General features: G+C 35.9%; 1 protein-coding gene and 1 long non-coding RNA gene across 5 annotated transcripts; one reads left to right on the top strand and one right to left on the bottom strand.

Moving 5' to 3' along the window:
- On the bottom strand, nt 1-1052 carry LOC132140020 (uncharacterized). Its single transcript, XR_009433703.1, has 3 exons — nt 914-1052; nt 213-250; nt 1-56 (listed from the first exon to the last, which is right to left on the bottom strand). It is a non-coding gene; the product is annotated as an uncharacterized LOC132140020 (long non-coding RNA).
- On the top strand, nt 963-23868 carry LOC132140019 (poly [ADP-ribose] polymerase tankyrase-1-like). Of its 4 annotated transcripts, none has more exons than XM_059548777.1 (28): nt 963-1500; nt 2655-2879; nt 3985-4080; nt 4542-4578; nt 5515-5590; nt 7199-7219; nt 9379-9473; nt 10046-10112; nt 10268-10454; nt 11707-11825; nt 11906-11997; nt 12145-12223; nt 14621-14792; nt 14922-15001; nt 15172-15317; nt 15410-15575; nt 16793-17012; nt 17111-17220; nt 17696-17884; nt 18867-19104; nt 19759-19835; nt 19912-20032; nt 20119-20216; nt 20309-20383; nt 20567-20672; nt 21955-22141; nt 22246-22402; nt 23464-23868. In XM_059548777.1, exons 1-28 carry the CDS (start codon nt 1005-1007, stop codon nt 23548-23550), a joined length of 3819 nt encoding a protein of 1272 aa, XP_059404760.1. In that variant the 5' UTR covers nt 963-1004; the 3' UTR covers nt 23551-23868. The 4 variants fall into 4 exon arrangements, with proteins under 4 accessions (XP_059404760.1, XP_059404762.1, XP_059404761.1 ...); XM_059548776.1 differs by having other exon boundaries at nt 964-1500; nt 19756-19835; XM_059548779.1 differs by lacking the exon at nt 7199-7219.
- The last annotated feature ends 1080 nt before the right edge of the window (nt 23869-24948 follow it).

Here is a 24948-nt window from a genome sequence, read left to right as displayed (position 1 = left end):
CCATCAAAGACTTTTTAAACATCGATCTTTTCTCCTCTGGAAGCATTCTGTAATATCTGCAATGGATAACGTTACTCAAAATTATATAATTTATAACATATAGTGACCTTTAGTGAACTTTCATTTACAGATACAAACCAGTCTGCCATATATTTGATTATTACAAAAACTGGTTCTGTGTAATGTATTAGTGATGTGTATGTATGCTTAACTCAGCTCTTCAGATATGAATCTTGATTCCCATCTGTCTCTGTAGCACAAGAGGAACCAGACATTCAGTACTAACAACACAATGCACTAAAACATACAAAACCTTATGTTCTTTTACACAAAACAACCAACAGAGCAAAAGCAGGCCCTGAGCTAATGTGTCGTTAAAATGTATTAGATATAATTTCTGGCCACCAAAACAACCCTGCTGGCCCTTGTCGGTGTCTGTTGTTGTTTCCATAGCAACAGGGGCCCATATACCTGTATTATAAAGAGGTGCAGGAGCAGATCATTTCACCCTGGGCCAAACTTTTGGGTGTAACACTGTTTTCAGTTTCAATGTTAAGTCAGACACCTGGGGCCAGATTCACAAACATCTTCTTAGGAAGAAGTTAAGAAAATTCTTAAGAATGTTTGGTGAATCCGGCCCGTTCTAAAATGATAGAAAAGATGTATTTCTTGTATTAAAAGATAGATGACAGACAGACAGATAGATAGATAGATAGATAGATAGATAGATAGATAGATAGATAGATAGATAGATAGATAGATAGATAGATAGATAGATAGATAGACAGACATAGGATTCATTCACGGTCACTATAATTTAGTATATTTTAAGCTGTGTGTCATACTTTAATGACGTTACAATCAATTTAAATGTGGAGTAAAAGAAAATGAAACATTTAACAAAACCCAGTACCGCATAGCCTCCAACCGGAAGCCTTCTCGCACTGAGCGGAAGCGCAGTGGCTCCAGCTGTTATTGTTGACAGACGGAGCTTCGGGGGGAAAATGGCGGTGTCCCGTCGATCCTCACAGCAACAACAAAGCAACCTCCAGCCGTCTCCGCGGAACGCTGTGATCGCATCCCCCCCACCTGAATCGCCGGCCGCGATTATTCCCGAATCGTCGAGTTTATTGAGCCCCTCGGCCGCTGGCGCAGTGGAATGCGGCGGAGCGACGATGGAGTCCGCAGCGGCCTCCTTCTCCTCCGTATCTTCCCCGGACCGGCCCGCCTCAACAGGAGCGTCCGCCGCAGCCTCGTCAGCCCTCGGCAGCTCCAGCTGCAGCAGCATTAGCTCCAGCGCGACCGCGGGCAGCCAGAGCCCCGGCTCAGGAGCGGACAGTCCCGGCGACGGAGTGTGCGGGGCCGGCGGGGCTTTCAGAGAGCTATTCGAGGCCTGTCGGAACGGAGATGTGTCGCGGGTGAAGAGGCTTGTAGACTCGGTGAATGTGAACGCCAAAGACATGGCCGGAAGAAAATCAACTCCTCTGCATTTCGCTGCAGGTCTGTATTTATGTATTTGCTAAATATAATGCGCGTCTGCTAGTATCTTGCTGGTTTTTGAACTTATAAAAGAACCAAACGAATTTGTGGATTTTTGGTTTCCAGTAGATTTGGAGTATATTTATACAAGCATGAGATTTTTCAAATGAAGTATACATATGTTTATGTATAGAGTGTGTTATTTTCATAAATATATGTGTGTGTTGACTTTTCATAGTGGTTGTGTGATGGCATAATAACACATTTTTTTATTTATATAGCTCCTTTCCAGGCATCAAGGGCGCTTTTAATTTAATATTACGTCATGTGTCTACATGAGTAAAATATGATATTTCATGCGAAACTGACGTACTAAGCATACAGTACTAATACTAATACAGTACTAATATTCACTATGATTTCTATACAAACTGTTTAAATTTCATTAATTATTTCCAGGTGAAAATTGTTTTGAGGTTTAAAATGAACATTGCGGACAGGAAAATTAATTCAATATTTAGGCATTATCTAATTAAAGTGTGTTTTTAAAATCTTAAAAATCTAAGTCTATGCATTTTGTGAGTCATATGAACTGATTCTAATTGGACATACCTGAAAATTTGCTAACCGAGGAGTCCAAAGTTTATAAGCTTAAAAAGTTCAGATATTACATTTTGTCTCCTGTTTTTAATCACATGGACATCATTCCAAATAAACATTAGCCATCAGTGTTCAGTCCTACAGAGTGGAATCTCTACATAATGAGAGATTTTCACTAGTAAGCAAGCATAATCGTGAAGTTTTCATCATCTCATAATGATTGGGAGACTATATGGATTTATTTGCACTTAAAATGTCACATTGCAGGGCCTTTTAAATTATCTACATGGTGGCGACTAGGTATTAAAGTTGGTTTAATAAATCATAAAGCAGTAGGTTTATGCATTTAATGAAGAAAGTCAACTGGTTTGTAATGTTTAAAATTATTTAGTTTTTTGGTACAGAAAAGAGCTGAGATGGTTGCAGCACAAAAATAAAATACACACACACACACATACACACATGTATGTATATTTTTAAACCTAGACTCATTGGGTGTAACAAGGTTTTTAATTAATTTCATCATATTAGATTCATTGCATTTTAACCCGTTTGGCCTATGTAATATTTGGCAGGCTTTGGCAGAAAGGACGTGGTGGAGCATCTCCTGCAGACCGGAGCAAACGTCCATTCCCGCGACGACGGCGGTCTGATCCCGCTCCATAACGCCTGCTCGTTCGGGCACGCGGAGGTGGTCAGTCTGCTGCTGTGTAGCGGCGCTGACCCCAACTCACGAGACAACTGGAACTACACACCTCTGCATGAGGCCGCCATCAAGGGCAAAATAGACGTGTGCATTGGTATGGATTAAATGTAGAAATGTTATAATTTCAGCTGTTTCTAATTGTAGTCCAATCAGACCAATTCTGATTGAAACAGCTCTAATAAAGAGCAATTCTGATGGTCTCTGATATATCGTTCATCCCTAGCAGAAAGGCAATGAATCAGGGTCTAATGAGTCCCAATCAACATAGTGTGGCGTTGCAGCAGTTGTCTAGAGAGCTGATGTGGTGGTCCAGCATGCTGCAGGATTGCTGTGTTGTGATAGTAATGTAGTTGTCCTGCAGTATTTTCTAGTAGAGTGTTGCTGAATACCCCTGTGCTGAGACAGCAGGAATCTCTGATGTTTGCATTATTAACATGATGAATAGGTTTGTCCGAGTACGGAGTGTTACTCTGTTTAAAACTATTTCTTCGGAATTATTTGGCGAAGTGTGGAGAGTGACTGTTAGTGATGTGCAATATGTTGGGGATATCATTATTAGTCAATATTATTAGTAGTTTTTTTTTTTTTTTTTTTTTTTTTTTGGCATTGTACTGATTAGTCTGATATTGGAAGGAAACTGATTTTATCAGATCATTAGTATTTTTTTAAAATATGCATATGCATTTGTATTTTTATATTAAAGGATTAGTTAATCTAAAAATGAAAATTATGTCATTAATAACTCACCCTCATGTCGTTCCAAACCCTTAAGACCTCCGTTTATCTTCGGAACACAGTTTAAGATATTTTAGATTTAGTCCGAGAGCTTGGACTACTTTGATGTTTTCTTACCTTTCTGGACATGGACAGTATACTATACATACATTTTCAATGGAGGGACTGAGAGCTCTCGGACTAAATCTAAAATATGTTAAACTGTGTTCCGAAGATAAACGGAGGTCTTAAGGGTTTGGAACGACATGAGGGTGAGTTATTAATGACATAATTTTCATTTTTAGATTAACTAACCCTTTAACATCTTTATAAGCTTCACAATTTAAGTTGATCTGTTTTAGCCAGCTGGTATGATCACTTTAGGTGGAAAAACACTTATCGACCACAACATAAAACATGATCTGCTTTTGGTATGGTCAGTTTCAGTATCGATGACTGTATTGATTGGTTCTGTTTTGTTACAGTGTTGCTCCAGCACGGCGCTGATCCGAACATCAGAAACACTGATGGCAAATCAGCTCTGGATCTGGCAGACCCTTCTGCTAAGGCCGTCCTCACCGGTGAGACACAAACACACACACACATCTGCTTTACACTCATTAACAAAACACACAGTCTCATGGACAGACATGCAAATGCACAATTAGTATGTTTTTTGTAATATGCAGTATGCCAATATATCAAGAGCATGCTGTGTGAGTGCTGTTTACCACAATGCACTGCTCTCCAGTCTGAAAGCTATTTACAGCCATATTTCCACGGAATATTAATTGATTGACATGTTGATCACACAAAGATGGATTAAAATCCCAACTCGATGCCACTTACCAAATTAAATGTAGTGAGGTTAATGTAATAGCCTTCGGTTTGAAACATTGCATCTTGCGTAAGGTATGTACTGCATGAAGTATGCTAGTGTTGCAGTTTGTTTATTGTAACGCTAAATACACCCACACACCCACATTAATGATTCTTGCAACTCAAGTCTGTCTGACACCTGCTGTTTGAATTTATTTATCAGGTGAATATAAGAAGGATGAACTGTTGGAGGCAGCGAGGTGAGTTATTGTTGCAATATAAACATTTAATATCTATGTATTACTAAGATTAAAAACTGAAGTGGTGCAAAAACACGATCATATTTTGCATGTATTTTGTGCAGCTTGTCAGTCAGCCCTACTTGTTTCTTATGTTGGAGTCCTTTGAGAAGAATGTTGGGATGAATGTACAGAGCTGTAGGTGCTACACACAACCTGGCACAGTTTTATGTTCAAGCTTAGAAAACTCCAAGAAATCCAAGAATATCAGAATGAGACATTTTTGCCAACTTAGGTTTACTTACTTATCCATATATACATTTTTGGAAAAACCTATTAAAATGTGAGTATCAATTATGATCAGCAGACATTTGAGGAATTTCTCATTTCTTTTGTCTTCATTGTATTGCATTGCATTACATGTTTTGCCCCACAGTAAAAACTACAGAGTTTGTTGCATAAAACTAAACATTTATATATCCTAATAAAACATATTATTGGGAGATACAGTGTGACTACTGATATTTAAATGCATTTATTGTAGCTTAAAAAAAATTGCTATATTGTCATAAAGATCTCATCAATTTACTTTGCAACTATCAGATTTAAATCTTACCTTTTGGCCATATAAACATCTGCAGCTGCACCAAATTACATATTTTTGATAACTATGCACATTTGAATAAAATTCACATCTGAAATGAGTAACCGTGTGGTCCAATATACTGCTGCACCATCCTTTAATAGCTGCTTACAAAACTGCTAGCAATAAAAGTTTTCAATAAATAGTCGAAAGGAAGGTTTTATTATATTGAAACTTATTGTTTACATGGTAAGTTTCTTATATTTTAAAAGCTATTGGAATTTCATTAAGTACATTGCAATCTAGAAATGTCTTTCCTCGAAGTTACTGTTCCTAACAGTGTTTGTCTCCCTGTGTTTGGAAAACCTTGTTAGGAGCGGAAATGAGGAAAAGTTGATGGCACTTTTGACCCCACTTAACGTCAACTGTCATGCCAGCGATGGGCGCAAGGTAACACTGATAAGAATAAACATTTCGTATATCTGATAAGATTTGCATGCCAAGTGTGACTGTTTTAGAAAACATGTCTGTTGTTTCTAAACTCAAGCTCTATTCAAACTTGAACACAGGATGTGATCTCATTGGTTGTATAAATGGCGTAGATGTAGGTCAAGACAATCCCAAATCCTCTTGTTTTAGTTTTTTCTTGCCGTAATACTGTCTTTAGAGTAAACCACGCTGGCCGAGTTTTACCCATGATGAGTGTAAGTTTGGATTTATGGTTGATGCCGTTTTAGAATGTTTTTTTCGAGGTTACATTGCCCCTTTGTTCAGTCTGGGCTGCTTTTGGATGTCACTCGTTTTTTAGAAGGGATTTCAGTTGATCTTATTGAATCCAATTCTGACCTTCGGGATGTTTTAGACCAGAGCTTTTTTGATCCATTTTTTTCCTTTAATCACAACATAATAACAGGACCTTGATTTCCCCTCAAATCCTCTGTCATCCCTGATCATTTCAGGTCACTCCCTCCCTCCAGGACTCTGTCTTTATATCAGAAGGGCTTTTTAGGAATGAGTTTACTGTGGGTTTGTTGCTCTGTTAGTCTTCTTTAGTGGATGTTGAGTTACGTACTGTATCTTATGCTGGAGTGTAGTGATAAAATGTACTTTTATTATTTTTTTTAGAGGCCGAGTATTGCAGCTGCTTTCATTTTTGTGCTCCGATACTGATCTTGATGCCTGTATTTTGTATAGTGGAGTCATTTCAACTGATATTTTAAGAGTAGCGTGTTAACATCAAATACAGGACTTTATAGTTTGACTAAATGCTTTGTTCTTTGTTGAACTGCTTTGTTCATATTTGTGTAAGTCATTTAATGTGTAAATATAAATAGTTGAGCCCTGAGCATAATTCATGCTTGAATGTACTCTACATCTACATTGACCTGAATATTGGCAGTCATGTCAAACCGGAGACATTGTAAACCTAGAAATATCCCTGGTCCGCTGACATTTTGTATTGGTTTGGAGCACCGTACATGAGCATAGAAAATGTTTATATGCCTAAGGATGCACCAAAATGATGATAACGTAAGTTTATGCTGTCATTTGATTTGTATAGAAAATTGTGGAAATACTGTATAAAATAATTGAATTGAACTTTTGTGTGTCATTTTCTATCATTATATTGTGTGTAAATGTACTATGCAAAAGTTTGGGATTTTAAAGAAACTAACTCTTTTATTTAACGAGTATGCATTAAATTGATCAAAAGTGACAGCAAAGACAGTTATAATGTTAATATTTCAAATAAATTCTGTTCTTTCTAACTATTTCCTATTCATCAAAGTGATAGAAACATAATGTATCTACAAAAATATTAATCAGCACAAATGCGGCTGTAGCATTTATCGTTCTGTGTGAACTGATTGCTAAAAACAATATACAGTCTTTTACAGAAATAATTAGCTAAAGATGTTTTTAGTATTTTAAGATAGGATGCTGTAGATGTTGAATTATTAAGTTTTAAGCACCACAGTCAGCTTTGTGGTGGATAACATGTTAGTTTCTAGCTAATTTTTTGCTTTTTGTTTTGTTTTTTGTTCTGGCGACATTCAGTCAACATCTCAAAAAATGCTGGTAAGTTTATTTTTATGACACAGAAATGAGTTGTATTTGGTATTCTGTGATTTTATTCTGTATTTTACCTTTCGACTTGTTTTTAAATTTTTGTCCCTAAAAAATCCATCCATATGCTGGTTCACACTTAAAACGCACAGAAACTTGCCTTATTTTCTGCTGGTCACAATCCATCAATCAACCAATAGCTCTGCTAATGTTTGGTTGGCTCCTGCAGGTTCTGAGAACAAGGCTTTCATTTACTACTTTCTTTAAAGTCTTCATTTAACTTTATTTTACAATACTTAAAATCGTCTGCCTTTGCAAAAACTCCATGTTTCCACCTCAAACCCCACTTCTGCATATGTGCATCACCTCATGTTCTCGAATCTGTTTGTTTGATTTGTTGTGATCAGCACGCATGCTCTCCATGAACGTGGTGTTTGACCTCTGATTTCTCTTGACATCCTGTCCTGTTTAGATCCATTGTGTGTATGCTAGAAACATTGCACTGTTCCCCATTGCTTGTGCTGTACTATTTCAGACCTCATAATAATGATATGAACATTAATGTTGCCTCCATCCTGCACCAAATAATATAACTCTCTGAGAGAATGAATGCATCATACTTTTGAGGCAGATCTTCATGACTTAATGGCTGCGTTGAGATTTGTTGTCATGCTGATTGTTTTGCTGTGGTTGAGTTCAGGCTGTCAAATAGGCATGTCACCATTTATTCTTCATTATTCACTGCATGAACTGGAAACAAATTTCTACATTTTTTGTGCTTAAGCTATTTTTAGTTACTAGTGGTTACTTATCTTCTCTTCTTAAATGATGGAACTCAAACCAGATTCATCAGTTGTTCAAAGAGCTCATAGATATAAAGGCCTACTTACACCAAGTGGCAATCGTTCACATCAGTGACCAATCACATTTTTAGTGTTTAGAGAAAGCATGACCTTTTTCTCCAAAGGAATTTCAGTTAATGTTACAATAAAGAGTTTTAAGCCATGAACCAATCTTAACAGCTCTGACAGGAGCATTACAAATGTGCTGGTCTGTGTTCCTGAAGCAATGCAAATGATGTAATTTTATTAAAAAAAACAATTGTACAGTATTAAACTATTGGCTTAGAGTCATCGATTCTAATTATAAAACCGATATATGTTTTTATTGAGTGACTCGTTTTGTCATTTGCAATGCTTTATGGGAGTTTGTGGTTGGTGCTGAGCTCTTTTCCATCTATTTCTGTTTCCTTGGTACCATTGATTTTCTCTGATTGGTGGTTCTGTCTTAAAGATTATGGGTCGAGACACTGACTTTTTCACCTTTTAAGGAATGTGACAAAATAATGTTGGGAAGTTATTAAAAAAACTGTTAAAACTGGGTGATGTCAATTGTAAAATATTTAGGAAAGAAAGCAACAAATTAAAACTACACTCTAAAAATGCTGGGTTAAACACAACACAGTGCTGGGTAAAATATGGACAAACCCAGTGATTGGGTTGTTTTGACCCAGCGGTTGGTTATTACCCAGAAGGTTGGGTTAAACATTTAACCCAACTCGTGATTAAAAAACAACCCAATCGCTGGGTTTTGTCCATATTTTATCCAGCACTGCGTTGTATTTAACCCAGCATCTTTTAGAGTGTAAAGTATAATGACTCACTGAATATAATTTTTCTGACTATATACACCTCTAAATAAGTAGGCTAAAGGTTTAATTTAACTGTATAATAAATTTAATACAAAAAAACATCATCCTATATATTAACTGTACATGTGGAAAAAGTCAAATACGCCTTTAATCTCTTTTTCTTTTTCCCTTTCTTCTGTTTTTGGTGTGAGTAGGCCTTTACTTGTTCTTTCAGATACTTAATTAAATCAATATATTTACAAATTTATTGTGAACTGCAGAAGCACATTTTTAGGTACCATGTCTCCATTTGTATCACAAAAACATCAAGAACGTAATTTCAAAACTGAATTACATACAACAGCTCACAGCATAAAAAGATGGCTATTTTAGGGATTAAGCTAATGATGGGACGAGTTATAAACCGGTTTACTTTACATAGATATCGTTGAGGCTGGGTTACGAGCATTTGTATTATTGATGATCACTTAGCTTGATTGTATTCCGACAGGTTATCAATATTTCTCTGGTTATTTTGCAGTCCACTCCTCTTCACCTGGCCGCTGGGTATAATCGAGTGCGTATAGTGCAGTTGCTGCTGCAGTACGGTGCTGACGTCCATGCCAAAGATAAAGGGTGAGCAACACCTGATTTCTTTCTTTAACATGTAGTCCATTTACCCAAATCAATTCTTTTGAACTTTCTATTCATCAAAGAATCCTGAAAAACAAAAGTTCCATAAATATATTAAGCGGCATTGGTAATAATCAGAATTTTTTCTTGAGCAGCAAATCAGGATATTAGAATGATTTCTGAAGGATCATTTGACACTGAAGAGCAATAATGCTGTAAATTCAGCTTTACATCACAGGAATAAATTAAATTGTAAAATATATTTAAATAGAAAACACTTAATTTACATGTAATAAATATTTCAGAATATATTACTATATCTTTTTTTGACTTCTTTCAAAAACATAAAAAAATCTTCCCAACCCCGAACTTTTGAACAATAGTGTGTATGTGTGTGTGTGTGTGTATATATATATATTACACACATAATTTGTTTAATTTATATAATGTGCACGTTTAAATAAGACCAGAAGTGTATGTTTGGAAAGTAAACATGGCAGTTTTTGAATTTGTTAACCTTAAATGCTTTAATCATGATCTTAAATCCGTGTTGTTTTGTTCTATCTTTCTATCAGTGGTCTAGTTCCTCTGCATAATGCCTGCTCTTATGGTCACTATGAGGTCACAGAGCTCCTGTTGAAGGTAAAGAAAACAATCCAGCCAATACTTACTGATCAAAATATATTTGCTCTCTAGGTACAGATAAAAAAAAACAGGTGCTTTATTGGTTTGATTATAAGTTTTTCCTTATGCAATAAAACACATGATTGATGGGTTTCTGTATGTCTTGCTCACAGCACGGGGCGTGCGTTAACGCCATGGACCTGTGGCAGTTCACGCCGCTGCACGAGGCGGCCAGTAAGAATCGAGTAGAGGTGTGTTCACTGCTGCTGAGTCACGGCGCTGATCCCACACTGCTCAACTGCCACGGCAAGAGCGCGGTGGATGTAGCACCCACACCTGAACTTAAAGAGAGACTCACCTGTAAGTGACATTCATACTGCTTTCTTTACAGTATCACCGCCCTGCATTGTATTTGCTGAATGACATCCAGTACTTCTGCCGGATCGGGTATCGGTCATTCGAGACCGATCCAAATCCAATATTCTGTGTATATTATTCTGTGTTATTATTAAGCCCCATGAAAGGCACAAAAACATTATAAAGCATCATAAAGTGTTTGTGCACTATGTTCCAAGTGTTCTGAATAGTTGTTGTCAGATATGGCACCAAGGTCGATATATCGGCCGATATTTGGCATTTCTCAAATATCAGCATCAGCCGATAAGTTTTTCTGCTTGGCGATGCGTTCTTTTATTTCGACGTTTGCTCCAGACTTTTCTCTTGATGGTTCTGAGAACGGCAGCACCTGAGCACACAGCTCACATTCTTCCTCTTGTTCTCTGTCGTTGTGAACAGTTCTAATACAGATCGAAGTCTGTGAGATCTTGTCGAGTGTGCATGTGTATCCAGCATGTTCTCTGTGTGACGATCTGTCTGTGTGAAATTAATGCTTTAAACTTTAAACTCGTGATTTCAAATTATGCAGCGCTTTATGCATGTGCCCACTGTCATGTCATTTTATCTGTGTGGTGTATGTAAAATGATTGTTACCTTGGCTTTATTTGAAAAATATGATTCCCAATGCACACAAACTTCCCAGAATACTAAGTGCCCTGATGGTCACAGACAGTGTTTACTTTCTTTTTAATTATATTTTTATTAAATATTTATTTATTTGTGAAAAATATTTTGTCATCTGAAGTATGTTTATTTTACACATTTATTTTTTAGTCCATTGTCAAATGATTTCAAATTTCTTATATATATATAAGGCTTTTTATTGGCTGTTGGCCCCCCCCCTGCTTTCCAAGATATCTCTCTCATGATTTCTAGGTTAGAATTATGGCCAGTGAGAACAGAAAATGCAAAGCTTATTAAGTTTTTGAACTAAAATGTATTTTTTGTAAAATAAAATGATATATTTTAAATACTTTTTTGTCATTAAAACCATAACTTTTGACATTTGACTGCTTTTGTAAGTGCGGTAAGTTCATTAAAGCTCATATATGTAATAAAAAATAATACTCGTTATTATTCTGTTAAAAAACAACTATGCGATGGAAAGTTTTTATTGATATTTTTGTACTCCACCTGATCAGATTATGTAATCTTTGGCTTTTTTTTTTTTTAAGATGCAGGGCTGCCTATTAGTAATGGTTTGACCTTTTTCCAGATGAGTTCAAAGGGCACACGCTTTTGCAGGCGTCCCGTGAGGCGGACATGGCAAAAGTCAAGAAAACTGCTCAAGAGATCATCAGCTTCAAACACCCTCACTCGCAGGACTCGGCTCTGGTGAGCACAGCACACGGTCTCCTCTGAATCCTGAGGGTTTTACTGATGTGTTTATTAAAATCCCTTTATGATGTTCGCAGCACTGCGCCGTAGCCTCTCCTCATCCCAAACGCAAACAGGTCACAGAGCTGCTGCTGCGGAAAGGTGCCAACATTCACGAGAAAAACAAAGAGTGAGTGTTCAACTTCAGATATGAAAAAAAATGGTGTACCATTTATTTGAGAACATCTCAACTCACTCAGAAATTGCTAGTAAATTGATCAAATTATTACAAATAAATGGCAAGTAAGACATTCCCACATATTCTTTCTCTTTCTAGTTTTATGACTCCGTTCCACGTAGCGTCTGAACGAGGACATAATGATGTGCTTGAAGTCCTTCAGAAACACGGAGCAAAGGTATAAGCATCCTCATAAGAAGATAGTGAGCTAATGTGCTATGTGTCATCTACTTAGGCAACTACTTTCTTCTTGGACTATGTTTAAAGCCTGTTATATTATCTCTTGGTAACTAAATCGAATATTATGCCAGACTCCAGGGCTTCTTTTTTTAATTAATCAGTTTGTAGATGAAAAAACAATAAGTTCAAATTGTTATGTACTGTGCTGTACTATGTTACCATGTTAAATACTAGATTATATACTAGGGCTGCATGATTTGGGGACAAAATGAAATTGCGTTTTTTCTGATAAAACTTGCGGATGTGTTTGTAGGGATCGTATATTTTGGCCAAAATCTTATGATTACAAATCAGCTATATTTGCTTATGATTAGAGCAAATATAGCTCTAAAATAATAACAATCATGGATGCTCACCAAAATACAGTAAAAACTAATACTGTGAAATATTTTTGCAACTTAAAATTAATTAACAAACGGTTTTCTATTTGAATATTGTAAGGGAAACAGGTCAATTTAGCTCAAAGGGAATCATTTAAGATTTTAAAGGGAATTTGAACAGAATCACTGTTTCACGGCTGATCACTGAGACGCCCTGCGATTCACTGAACGAGCCGTTTAACATCAAATCTGCGCTGGATATTAATATCCAAACTATAGTGAAAACACTATCAATTAGCACAGTAACAAGATCGGCAGTTTAAGACATTAACTTGTAAGCACAAAACACAAGATACTTCTCTTTTCAATATGAATAAGACTTTATTAGATAAATCTAAGACATAAACTAATCTAACACATGAACGCACGCACTCACACATCACACAAGTTGCAGGAAGATCGAAAGTTAGGGAAAGATGAGTTTAAGAGAATGGAAATGTGGAATCCCAAGTTTACAGCAATATGTGAAATTGCCTAGACATGAACGGCCATCAATCACTTAATTAACCCTCGCATTGAGTTCCTCAATGAGGTTAAAATTATATTAGATACACCAGTACAAATGTCTGAAGGTACATTGCCTGTGTAAAGGTGTCCCTTTGATGTCGTTGAAACGGGGTTTCTGATGTCGCTGATTGGCTGGAAGTTCAGTAGTCGCTAAGTTGACGTCTTGGGAAGCCCATGGTTGGGCATTGGCTCAAGATGCAGAGTTGTGTGGCTGGTTGAAGTTGAACTTGACGTTACAAAACTTAACTCAGAACACAAAACTCTCAAACGGAAAAGAAAAGAAGTAAAGTTTGGCGAGACTAGGTGGTGTTTCTTCTCATCGTGGCTAAGTAGCAACCGGCGTGCAGGCTAAAGCACGCTGGAACCGCGCTCAAAGAACAATGATGACAAACAGCATGGCTAAAAGCTAAGAAGCAAAGCTAAAAGCAGGCATGACTGATAGCAAAAGCAGAGCTAGAACTAAAAGCATACATGACTAATAGCAAAAGCTAAGAAGCTAAAAGCAAGATTTTATGGTGTCCTAAGTATTTAAACTGGCCTGTTGGCCACACCTCAAATGTTGTCTTGACCAATCAGATATTGTCTTGGCTCGGGGGGTATCATAAATCATGTTATCTTATCAAGCATGTGGTCCAAATTTTCCCGCTCTTGCAGGGTATAATTTTGGACATGATTCCTATAACTAGAATATGATACATTTAACAAATGACTGATGGTCAGGACTATTTCAAGCAAGCAGATTCAATCACACACATACCAAACATAATTATGAATCCTTAAGCTATCCCATAGTTATTAAAAGACATACACAATAAGTGATTATAAGATGATAGTCAAATGTGTGGGTTACACATAAATGAATATGGAGTGAAGCGATGGACTGATATTCATTTATAAGTCCTTTTGAGTTCATTTTGGTCCATATATATGTAGAAAAGACAGTTTCTTTGCCATTCTCTTGACAAAGACTTCTGTGGAGACCAGAGGTTCAAAGGCCCTTCCCCCTTAGGAATTTCAGTCTGGTTCTGCTAGGTGGATGAAGTCAAAGGGATCTTGTGTAGTACTCTCATGGGTTTACACGTGATGTCCCGATTGTTCTAGTGGTGTTAATGTTGAAAGCTGTTCTGTGAAAGCGTTGGTTGGTTGGTTATCTTGCTTGGGACTTGTGGCACAGAATGTTTTATGACTTCCTGTTGCCTTACTGAGGAATTTGGCTCGTGTTTCAGCCACAGCCCTGATCAACCCTACAATATATTTTAAAATCTATTCCTGTGATGCAAAGCAGAATTTTTAGCATCATTAGTCTTCAGTGACACACAATCCTTCAGAAATATGCTGATTTGCTACTCAAGAAACATTCATTATTATTGTCAGTGCTGCTTCATATTCTTGATCAACTTACTAAACCCAGAGTTTTCTTTGTGATAAACCTTTGCGTGTGTGTTTAGGTGAATGCTGTGGACACACTGGGACAGACAGCCCTGCACAGGGCGGCCCTCGCCGGTCACATTCAGACTTGCAGACTGTTGCTAAATTACGGTGCTGACCCATCAATCATTTCACTTCAGGGCTTCACTGCATCACAGATGGGCAATGAAGCCGTACAGCAAATACTCAATGGTATTACAGTTAAACTGTACAATGTAAAACTGTACTATTACAGTTTTACATTTTATATATTACAGTATGATTGATGAATTAACTGTCCAGTTATCTTAACAACACGATGTCCTGAATTAATTTCTCCAGAGAACATTCCTCCTCGTAATTCAGACGTAGATTACCGCTTCCTCGAGGCTGCTAAAGCCGGAGACCTTGACACAGTCAAGGTAAATCACAGTTTCAGAGTTCAGCCAGTTTAAAGTCAACATCTAAATCTGTTTCACTTTTGCAGTGTGACAAAACAGGGGACATAATCTGTTCTAAAGATTTAAAATCGATCAGGAAATCAATAAATATTCATTTATGTGATTTCAATTTGTTTGTGCATCTTCCATAGCAACTGTGCTCCCCTCAGAACGTGAACTGTCGTGATCTGGAGGGCCGTCACTCCACCCCGCTGCATTTTGCTGCAGGGTACAACCGAGTGGCTGTCGTGGAATACCTGTTGCATCATGGGGCCGACGTGCATGCTAAAGATAAAGGGTACGATCATCTTCATCTGAATTAGCGTGAGTATCATTGCACTGTGTCAGAATGATCTGATTGCACTTGTTCTCTTTCTTTCTCTTTATCAGTGGTCTGGTTCCTCTGCACAACGCGTGTTCGTACGGTCACTACGAGGTGGCAGAGTTGCTGGTGAGACATGGAGCGTCTGTGAACGTGGCGGACCTTTGGAAGTTCACCCCACTACATGAGGCTGCAGCCAAGGGCAAATATGAGATCTGCAAACTACTGCTCAAGGTTTGATACTTCAGATGGAGAAATCATGCACATGTTGCGATAATTATGAATATCATGATTGTGTGGGAATTTCATATAATATTAATGATGTTTAGTGTAATCACGAGTTATAATTATGCACTGATCGTTTATTGATGCACCAAAATTGAGAACTTTAGAAACATTGGGCTGAAATCCAAAAGTATAAAGTTCAACTTTTTGAAATTCATAAAATTTTTATAAATATTATACCATTTTAATATATTATAAATTACATATTTGTAAATATTATATAATTTAACTATAATTTTTTTTTTTTATTATTATTATTATTGATGTTTGAATAAAACATTGACCTAAAAATAATTCTAAATAATAATTCTAACAGATAGAATAAATTATTGAGATTGATATTTACATATGTTTACTTTAGATTTTTTTCCCCCAAAAAATATAAATACTTGTCTGAAATGCTAGATGAATTGGCCTAAAATCCTAAATTTATAAATTTTTGGAATTTATAAATTCTTGAAATATTATAATATTTTATAAGAATATTTAAATCTATAAATATTATACAATTTAAATCATGTTACTTTCAATTTAAAGAAAATTTGTAAATATTATATATTTTAATATATAATTATTATATTATAATAATTAATATATTATTATTTATTAACTGTTCTGTATGAGAGGTTTAATTATTGAGATTTAAACTTAGTTTACTATTTAGAATTATATAATTTAATCAGTTATATATCTTTTATATATTTAATTTTTTTAATTTTTTTTTATTCTTGTCTTAAATTCTAGATACATTGGGCCAAAATCCTAAATTTAAATATTATAATATTTTTATATAAATTTGTAAATATCTGTAAATATTATACATTTAAAATTGATTATTATTAATATTAATATAAAAACCCCATAATTAATAAGATTAAATTATTTAAATGTAATTGATTTATTTTAAAGATTATTTAACAATAAGTTAAATTAAATCCAGTTAATCCTGCATCATTTTATGTGCTACTTTACAAGCTATTTTTGTCTCTCTCTCTGTAAGTTCATGTTAAAGGTGAAATTGTGACTTTAGCATAAACGTTTTTTGCCCAAAACAATGTTTTCCTGCATCTAACTTTTGCAGTCTTAAATGTAATTAATGTAGGATAAATGATGATGATTATTAAGAGTGTATCACAGCCCTTTTGTGGTAACATCTCTCTCACTAGCACGGCGCAGACCCGTCTAAGAAGAACCGTGATGGCAACACTGCTCTGGACATGGTGAAGGACGGAGACACGGACATCCAGGACCTTCTGCGTGGCGACGCCGCCCTGCTGGATGCTGCCAAGAAGGGCTGTTTGGCCCGCGTTCAGAAACTCTGCAGCCCTGAGAATATCAACTGCAGAGACACACAGGGCAGGAACTCAACACCACTGCACCTTGCAGGTAACGTACCATAAACCATAGTCTCCCATTCACCATTCAGTCCATGTTCATCACATGTGTCTGGTGGTTTAATGATGAAATCATTTGTTTTTGATCAGCTGGTTACAATAACCTGGAGGTGGCCGAGTATCTCCTAGAGCACGGAGCAGATGTGAACGCTCAGGATAAAGGAGGACTGATCCCTCTGCATAACGCTGCTTCATATGGGGTGAGAGGATAGGGAATGCTGCAAAGTTAAAGGTCTTAGTCTGGATAAAGGATTTAATCTGTGAAGGATGGGTTTTGTAAAATAGAAAATTACGAATCAGAAGGGATTCCAGAGAATTATAAACTACTGTTTAAATGTTTGGGAAGGGTACGATTTTTAAAATATTTTTGAAAGGTCTCTTATGCTCACCAAACGTGCATTTATTTGATCAAAATACAGAAATATATCACGAAATATAATTGCAACTTAAAATAACTGTGTTCTGTTTATGCATATTGTAAAGTAGTTTATTCCTGTGATACAAAGCTGCATTTTCAGCATTATTACTCTTCAGTGTCACATGATCCTTCAGAAATCATTCTAATATCCTGATTTGCTCAAGAAACATCGCTGTTCATTATCAGTGTTGAAAACAGTTGTGCTGCTTCATATTTGTCATTAATGCTCTGTAATTGCATTCTCTCGTTCTGTCCAGCATGTGGATATCGCCGCCCTTCTGATCAAGTTTAACACGTGCGTGAATGCGACAGATAAGTGGGCGTTCACACCGCTGCATGAAGCTGCGCAGAAGGGCCGCACACAGCTGTGTGCACTGCTGCTGGCACACGGCGCTGACCCCACCATGAAGAACCAGGAGGGACAGACGGCTCTGGACCTGGCCACGGTAAACACCACCACAGCAGCTGATAATACTGGAGTTATTAAAAGATAAACGCTGACTTAAATTGATCTCTGACAAATGAAATAATAGTAAAAATAAAAAATAATAATATATTTTTCTTTTATGCCAAAAATCATTAGGGTATTAAGTAAAAAATTATGTTCCATGAAGATATTTTGTAAATTTCCTACTGTAAATGTATAAAAACCTAATTTTTGATTAGTAATATACATGGCTGAGAACTTAATTTGGATAACTTTAAAGGAGATTTTCTTCTCGATTGCGATTTTTGAATTTCTTTTTTGCACTGGGATTATTTCAGTATAACAGAATATTTACATAAAACTCATATAAATGTTAGTCATCAGTCTATATCTACCAATAATATGTCTTAGTAAAATTAAAGTGTGACTAAAGCTCTATAGTTTTTTTTTTTTTTGGGTGGAGGCGGGTGCAAAACATAATGCAATGATTATTGAGAGATGGATAAATAAATATTTCTTAAAAGCATGATATGTTGTTTCTATAAAAAAGTATAATCAACATACAAAATAATTTTATAAAATATTCATTTTAAATTACTTTACAAAAATGAACATTTCACAGCAAAAAGACACGAATCACAACCTGAAGGGGGTCTTTTTAACAGTTAAACTACTATAAGGGCTTTTTACTTGCTAAAAAATCATAAACTATAATATTATATAGAACAGGTTTTTCATGTTGATATTTTAGAGGAGTTAGAAATTCTGATACAGTAGGCTAAAATAAGAGATTGATCACAGAAGATAAAAATTATAGCATTGCAGTGAAAATGTCTGAAGTCAGTACTTTTAACTTCTGCGTAAGATGTGCATTTAAAGATGTGCATCCATTGAGCTTTGGAATTATGGGAACTTAGGCTGTAATAATATTGGTTAAATTGGTTCTGTGTTGATTGTAGTATGAAGTTTATTATCCTTCGTCTGGTATCTGTGTTTAACAGGCTGATGACATCCGTGCGCTGCTGATGGACGCCATGCCCCCTGATGCTCTGCCCAGCTGTTTCAAACCGCAGGCCACCGTGCTCAGCGCTGCTCTCATATCACCCGCCTCCACACCCTCCTGCCTCTCCGCTGCCTCCAGCATCGATAACCTGGCCGGGCCCCTCTGCGACGGGGCCAGTGGAGGGGCGATAGGACCCGCTGATGGGGCCTCCGGAACAGAGCGCAAGGAAGGAGATGGTGAAAAACAATAGAACCATCTCAGAGTTATTTATTTAGGAATCGGACTACATTGATCACACTGTGTGACTGTGATTCTCTTTAAAGAACAAGCTTATAAGAATCATTTGTTCATGAAACAGACTACACTGATTGTGATGTATGGTCTTGATTCACACAACATTCTCATAAGAGTCAGCAATCAGGCTATAGTGATTCAGTGAATGATTTTGATCAATTATGAGTGATTTGTTCAGGTATCAGGCTACATTGATCGATTCACTAAAGAACAGCCTCTTATGAGACATTTGCACTGATCATGCTGCATGATTTTGATTCCTTAAGAAGAGCTGCTTCATAAGAGTCAATTATTCGGGAATCAGACTGCACTGATTGAACTGTATGGCTTTGAAATAAGTACAAAGAGTGACCTCATAGGACTAATTTCTTCTGGTTAAGACTACACTGATTGAAGAACTGCCTCATTGGTGTCATCCATTCGTGAATCTGACTACACTGATCGTGCTATATGAATATGATTCGATTAGGAGTCATTTGTTTGGGAATCAACTTTTGTTTTTTCCATGTGATGTTCTTTTCAGTTGTCCTCTTGTCCAGCATATTTTTGTTATTCTTAATTTGTTAAGATTGTTTATTCTTTTTGCTTTGTAGCAGTCCTGGATATGAACATTTCACAATTCCTGAAGAGTCTGGGGCTTGAACATTTGAGGGACATCTTCGAGAGAGAACAGGTGAGGAAAAACTTCTGAATTTCGTCTGGCATAATGTTTTGAGTCTTCCTTATGTCTTTAACGCCGTGTCCATTAGATCACTCTGGATGTGTTGGCCGATATGGGTCACGAGGAACTCAAGGAGATTGGCATCAATGCTTACGGACACCGTCACAAACTCATCAAAGGCATCGAGAGGCTGCTGGGAGGACAGCAGGGTGAATATCTCTCTCAGAAAACTGCTCCTAAATGCCGCTCCTGTATATTTTCATTACATTTGAATCCTGTTTTGTGTATCGCACAGGTGCTAACCCATACCTGGCGTTCCACTGCACCAATCAGGGCACAGTTTTGATCGACCTGGCCGTGGATGATAAAGAGTTTCAGTCTGTTGAGGAAGAGGTAAAAAACATGAACACTTGGAGCTCCGGCCTGTTTTATACACCCACCTGCTTCGGCAGTGTGATGACTTTGTCTTTGTTTTTTGGTCACAGATGCAAAGCACAATTCGAGAGCACAGGGACGGAGGAAATGCAGGTGGCGTTTTCAATCGATACAATATTCTCAAGGTAAAACACAGCGAATGCATTCAACATTAGAGACATTTAACTCTTCTAAAAAAGGTATTGATGTCCAAAAAAGGTTTACTTAAAACATACTGGATGATAATATGCAGTATGTTAGATAGATTGTGATAGCATCGTATTTGTCTGTTCTAATCTAAACAAAATCGAACTGAAATCGTCATGCAGATCCAGAAGGTGGTGAATAAGAAACTGAGAGAGCGATACACACACAGGCAGAAAGAGATCGGAGATGAGAATCACAGCCACCAAAATGAACGGATGCTGTTTCATGGTAAGTGCTGAATTGGCACTAATTCTAACGCTTCTCTTAAAAACTCTAAACAGATTAAAGGTAAAATTTATATTTTATTTGAGAAGGATGCATTAAATTGGTCAAAAATAGCAGTAAAGACATTTTTACAAAGTTACAAAGCATTTCTATTTCAAATAAATGCCATTCTTTTGAACTTCCTATTGATCAAAGAATCCTGAAAAAAAATGTATCATGGTTTCTACAAAACTGTTTTCAACATTGATAATAATAAATGTTTCTTAAACTACATCAAATCAGTATATTATAATTATTTCTGAAGGATCATGTAACACTGAAGACTGGAGTAATGATGCTGAAAATTCAGCTTTGATCACAGGAATAAATTATGATTATTTATATATATATATATATATATATATATATATATAATCATAATTTATTCCTGTGATCAAAGCTGAATTTTCAGCATCATTACTCCATATGTATATGTATATATATATATATATATATATATATATATATATGTATATGTACAATTGTTATTTTAAGTTCTAATAATTTCACAATATTTGTTTTTAATTATATTTATAATGCAGTCTTAAACAAACAAGATACAGGAATGTTTATCAATTATTTAGCATTTGTAAGTTGTTAGTTTTAGTTTTCATCCAGCAAACCAAAAACTATGGAAGCCCGTTTCTGCCACTAAATAAAAAAGAAAACAAGGTAATTGCAATGAGTTCACATCTCGCAATTCTGACTTTATAATTCAAAATCGCAAGTTATAAAGTCATAATTGCGTGATATAAACTTGCAATTGCGAGTTATAAAGTCAAAATTGTGAGTTCTAGATCACGCAATTCCGATTTTTTTTGTTTTTCTCTGAATTGCGAGTTTATCTCTAAATTCTGAGAAAATAAAAAGTAGAATTGAGAGATATGAACTAGCAATAGTGAGGAAGAAGAAAGTCGGAATTGCAACTTTATATCTCTGACTTTATTTCTCAGAATTCTCAAATTTCAGTTGTGTATTATATAGTCATAATTGAAAGATATGAACTCGTAATTGTGAGATAAAGTAAAATTTAATAAATTAATCTGCAAGTTTAAATGTTTCAATGTTTCAATGTTTGAAATGCATAACAATATGACACAGTGTTGTACCTTTTTGTCAATCAAATGTGCTATTGCTGCTATATTTAGCTCTTGAATTGCTTTTTTTGTTCATACTCTAGTTTTTGTTGAATGTAACAGTTTTCATTATCATAATCCTGAACCTTTTTTGCCATTGTTATTTTCAGGATCTCCGTTCATAAATGCCATCATCCATAAAGGATTTGATGAGCGTCATGCCTATATCGGTGGCATGTTTGGAGCTGGCATATATTTTGCAGAGAACTCCTCTAAGAGTAACCAGTATGTCTATGGCATCGGAGGTGGCACAGGCTGCCCCACTCATAAAGACCGGTCCTGTTACGTGTGCCACAGGTACATCAACACACCTGATGCAATAAGAAATGCAACATAAACAGTGCATTATGCGTTAATACACTAGATGGGTTTCATATACTCTCTGTGTTGATTTCCCAAAGGCAAATGTTGTTCTGCCGTGTGACGTTGGGAAAGTCCTTCCTGCAGTTCAGCGCCATGAAGATGGCCCACGCTCCCCCTGGACATCATTCTGTGATCGGCCGTCCCAGTGTCAATGGCTTGGCCTACGCAGAGTACGTGATCTACCGTGGAGAACAGGTACAGCTGTAGAAGATTATTTGCTTCTTAAAATGAATCCTGTTTTAAAGCATCACTGCTACAGCTATAGTCAGGTTTGCATTTATTTAATGTAGTGCTTTATACGATACAGTTTGTTTCAAAGCAGCTTCACAGTAATAAACAGGAAAATAAAAGATTGAGTGATGCAAATTCATGAAATAGCTATAAAATAGGTGGTTAAATGAAATGCTAGTAATCAAAAAGCATGTATAATAAATTTGAAATACATGAATTTAACTAGTTTATTGTACTTTTTTTTTAATTTTTATAAATTATATTAATTATAATTGTTAGGGCACTGTGATACCCCCCCCCCCCCAATTCTGTTTTATTTTTCTCAGATTACATATTTTCTATTATAATTTTTTCATGGATTCTGTTGTAATGGTTAAATTCATCAGAAAGCATGTATAGTTAATAGAAATCAAAAGGCTTATACAATTTAACAACAATTAATAAAAAAATAAAACTTGACGAAAATGTAATTATTAGGGCTCTGTGGAATATTTTTTTCCCAGATTCTTTATATTTCTAAAAAAAAAATTTAATCCAAATTTAACTTAAATTTAACACTTAAACAACTTTAGCGACAGTCAACGTTATACAGTAAATTATTTATTTATTTATGTATTTTTTGACTGGATTCCATCTGCGTTTTTTTGAATTGCAGAAATCATAACAACCTAAGCTCAAATCAGTTCAGTGTTGATTCAGTTTCATTATGTAAAGTTTTTGAATTATGAAACGAGTTAAATTCAGATGGAAGTAGCTCTACAAAGATAACGGTCTCATTATTCAATTCATGCCAGTTCAATGTTGATGAAGTTCAGCTCAATAACAGTGTTGATGTTACAAAATTTGGCAGTTATGAGCCAATCTGATTCGGCTATAAAGAATAAGCTCTACAGAAGACAGAAGTGTCGTTATTCAGCTCAGTTCAGTTTGAGTTTTGTTTCGTTCTTCTCTGATAGTGTTTGTGCCCTTATGGAAGCGTGCAGGCTGTGATGAATTAGTGTGACTCTGGTGTTGTTGTTTTCCAGGCCTTCCCAGAGTATCTCATCACTTATCAGATATTGAAGCCGGACAGCACGCCTCAGTCCTCCACAGGAGCAGAGCAGAAATCATAGTCAGACACTGCGTTTCTACACTCGCTCACTCACTCGCTCACTCACTCACTCATTGTTTCTCACTCTAGTTGCACAATGGAAATGTGAACGTTCCCATGTACCCAGATTTTGGAATTCTTCTGTATGAATTATGAATTTGCACTTTTAAAAAACAAGTTACTTAAGTTATTTGAAAATAGTTGCAATTGTGAAGTCAAATGTACAGGTAGTATAAAGAAAACATGTAAAACTGACTGCTTTTTGAGTTGTATTTTAATGGAACTTTTTTTTTTTTTTGAGTCTGTTAATTTCTTTTAAATAAATATCATCAGAACAGGACTCATTCATTTTTTGATTGTTTATTCAAATAGAATGTTATAGCCTTTATTACATGTAGTTTGCATTTAAGGGTGAATTGCAAAGGGGAGTCAAAATTATAGTAGAAGCATATAATGCACTACAATTTAAATGTTTTAAAGTTTTTCATATTTTTTAATTGTTTCTTTTTCACACCCAGGCTACAATTACTCGATCAAAAATACAGTAAAAATATTCAGTCTTTTATATCTTCATCTGTGAATGTTGACAAGCAACTACGAAACCTGAAGCACTTTTGGGGAAGCACTGGATTCTGGTAGGATCAAATTGTAGTGTTGTAAACACCCCCTTACTCCGTACCATGGTACAGCTATTGTTTTATTAGATACCTTATGAATCCATTTCAACATTGGAAGTGCATGTAAATACCATGGTATGTGAATTTCATTACCATGGTATTACCTTCTGATATAATCACTGCATCATGGTACTGTTTTAGGGAAAACATAACATGATGCATGATTACATATTCATATATCGCAGTGTTTACATGATACTCCAAAGTAAAGAATACCATAGTTTAGTATACATGTGTATATATACCATAAACGTTTACAAAATAGCAGTACTATAATAGATTAGTATTATGGTACATGCTTGAACTACTGTAAAGTATGTTACCTTATTCAAAAAAAATAAATAAAAAATAAAAGTGTGGTAATACCATAATACGTTTTGGGTCATTCCGTGTCAAATCAACCAGATTTCAGAATTTTATAGCAATAAAAAGTAAGTATCGGCTGTATACAAAGTGACCAACATTTGGTTTTCAACCAATGAAAATGGTTAAGTTATTATTCAACAATCTGAATATGGAGCCTCATTGTGGTCCCCATATCTCTGGAACTGAATGATGTAGAGCCTTGAAAATGAAAACTACGAAAGAAAAGTTTATTAAGAACTACAGAATCTAAAACCATATTGTGATATATTTTAATACTTCTGAATTTATAGGCATGCAAACTTTGGGAAAATAATACTTCTGGCACTCAGTCATGTTCAATGCAGATATTTTTTTGACAGAAGGAAACAAAGATACAT

This window comes from Carassius carassius, chromosome 4, assembly GCF_963082965.1.
Source record: "Carassius carassius chromosome 4, fCarCar2.1, whole genome shotgun sequence".
Lineage (NCBI taxonomy): Eukaryota > Metazoa > Chordata > Actinopteri > Cypriniformes > Cyprinidae > Carassius > Carassius carassius.
Note: the sequence above shows the minus strand (reverse complement) of the source record. Positions and strands in the feature narration are given on the sequence as shown.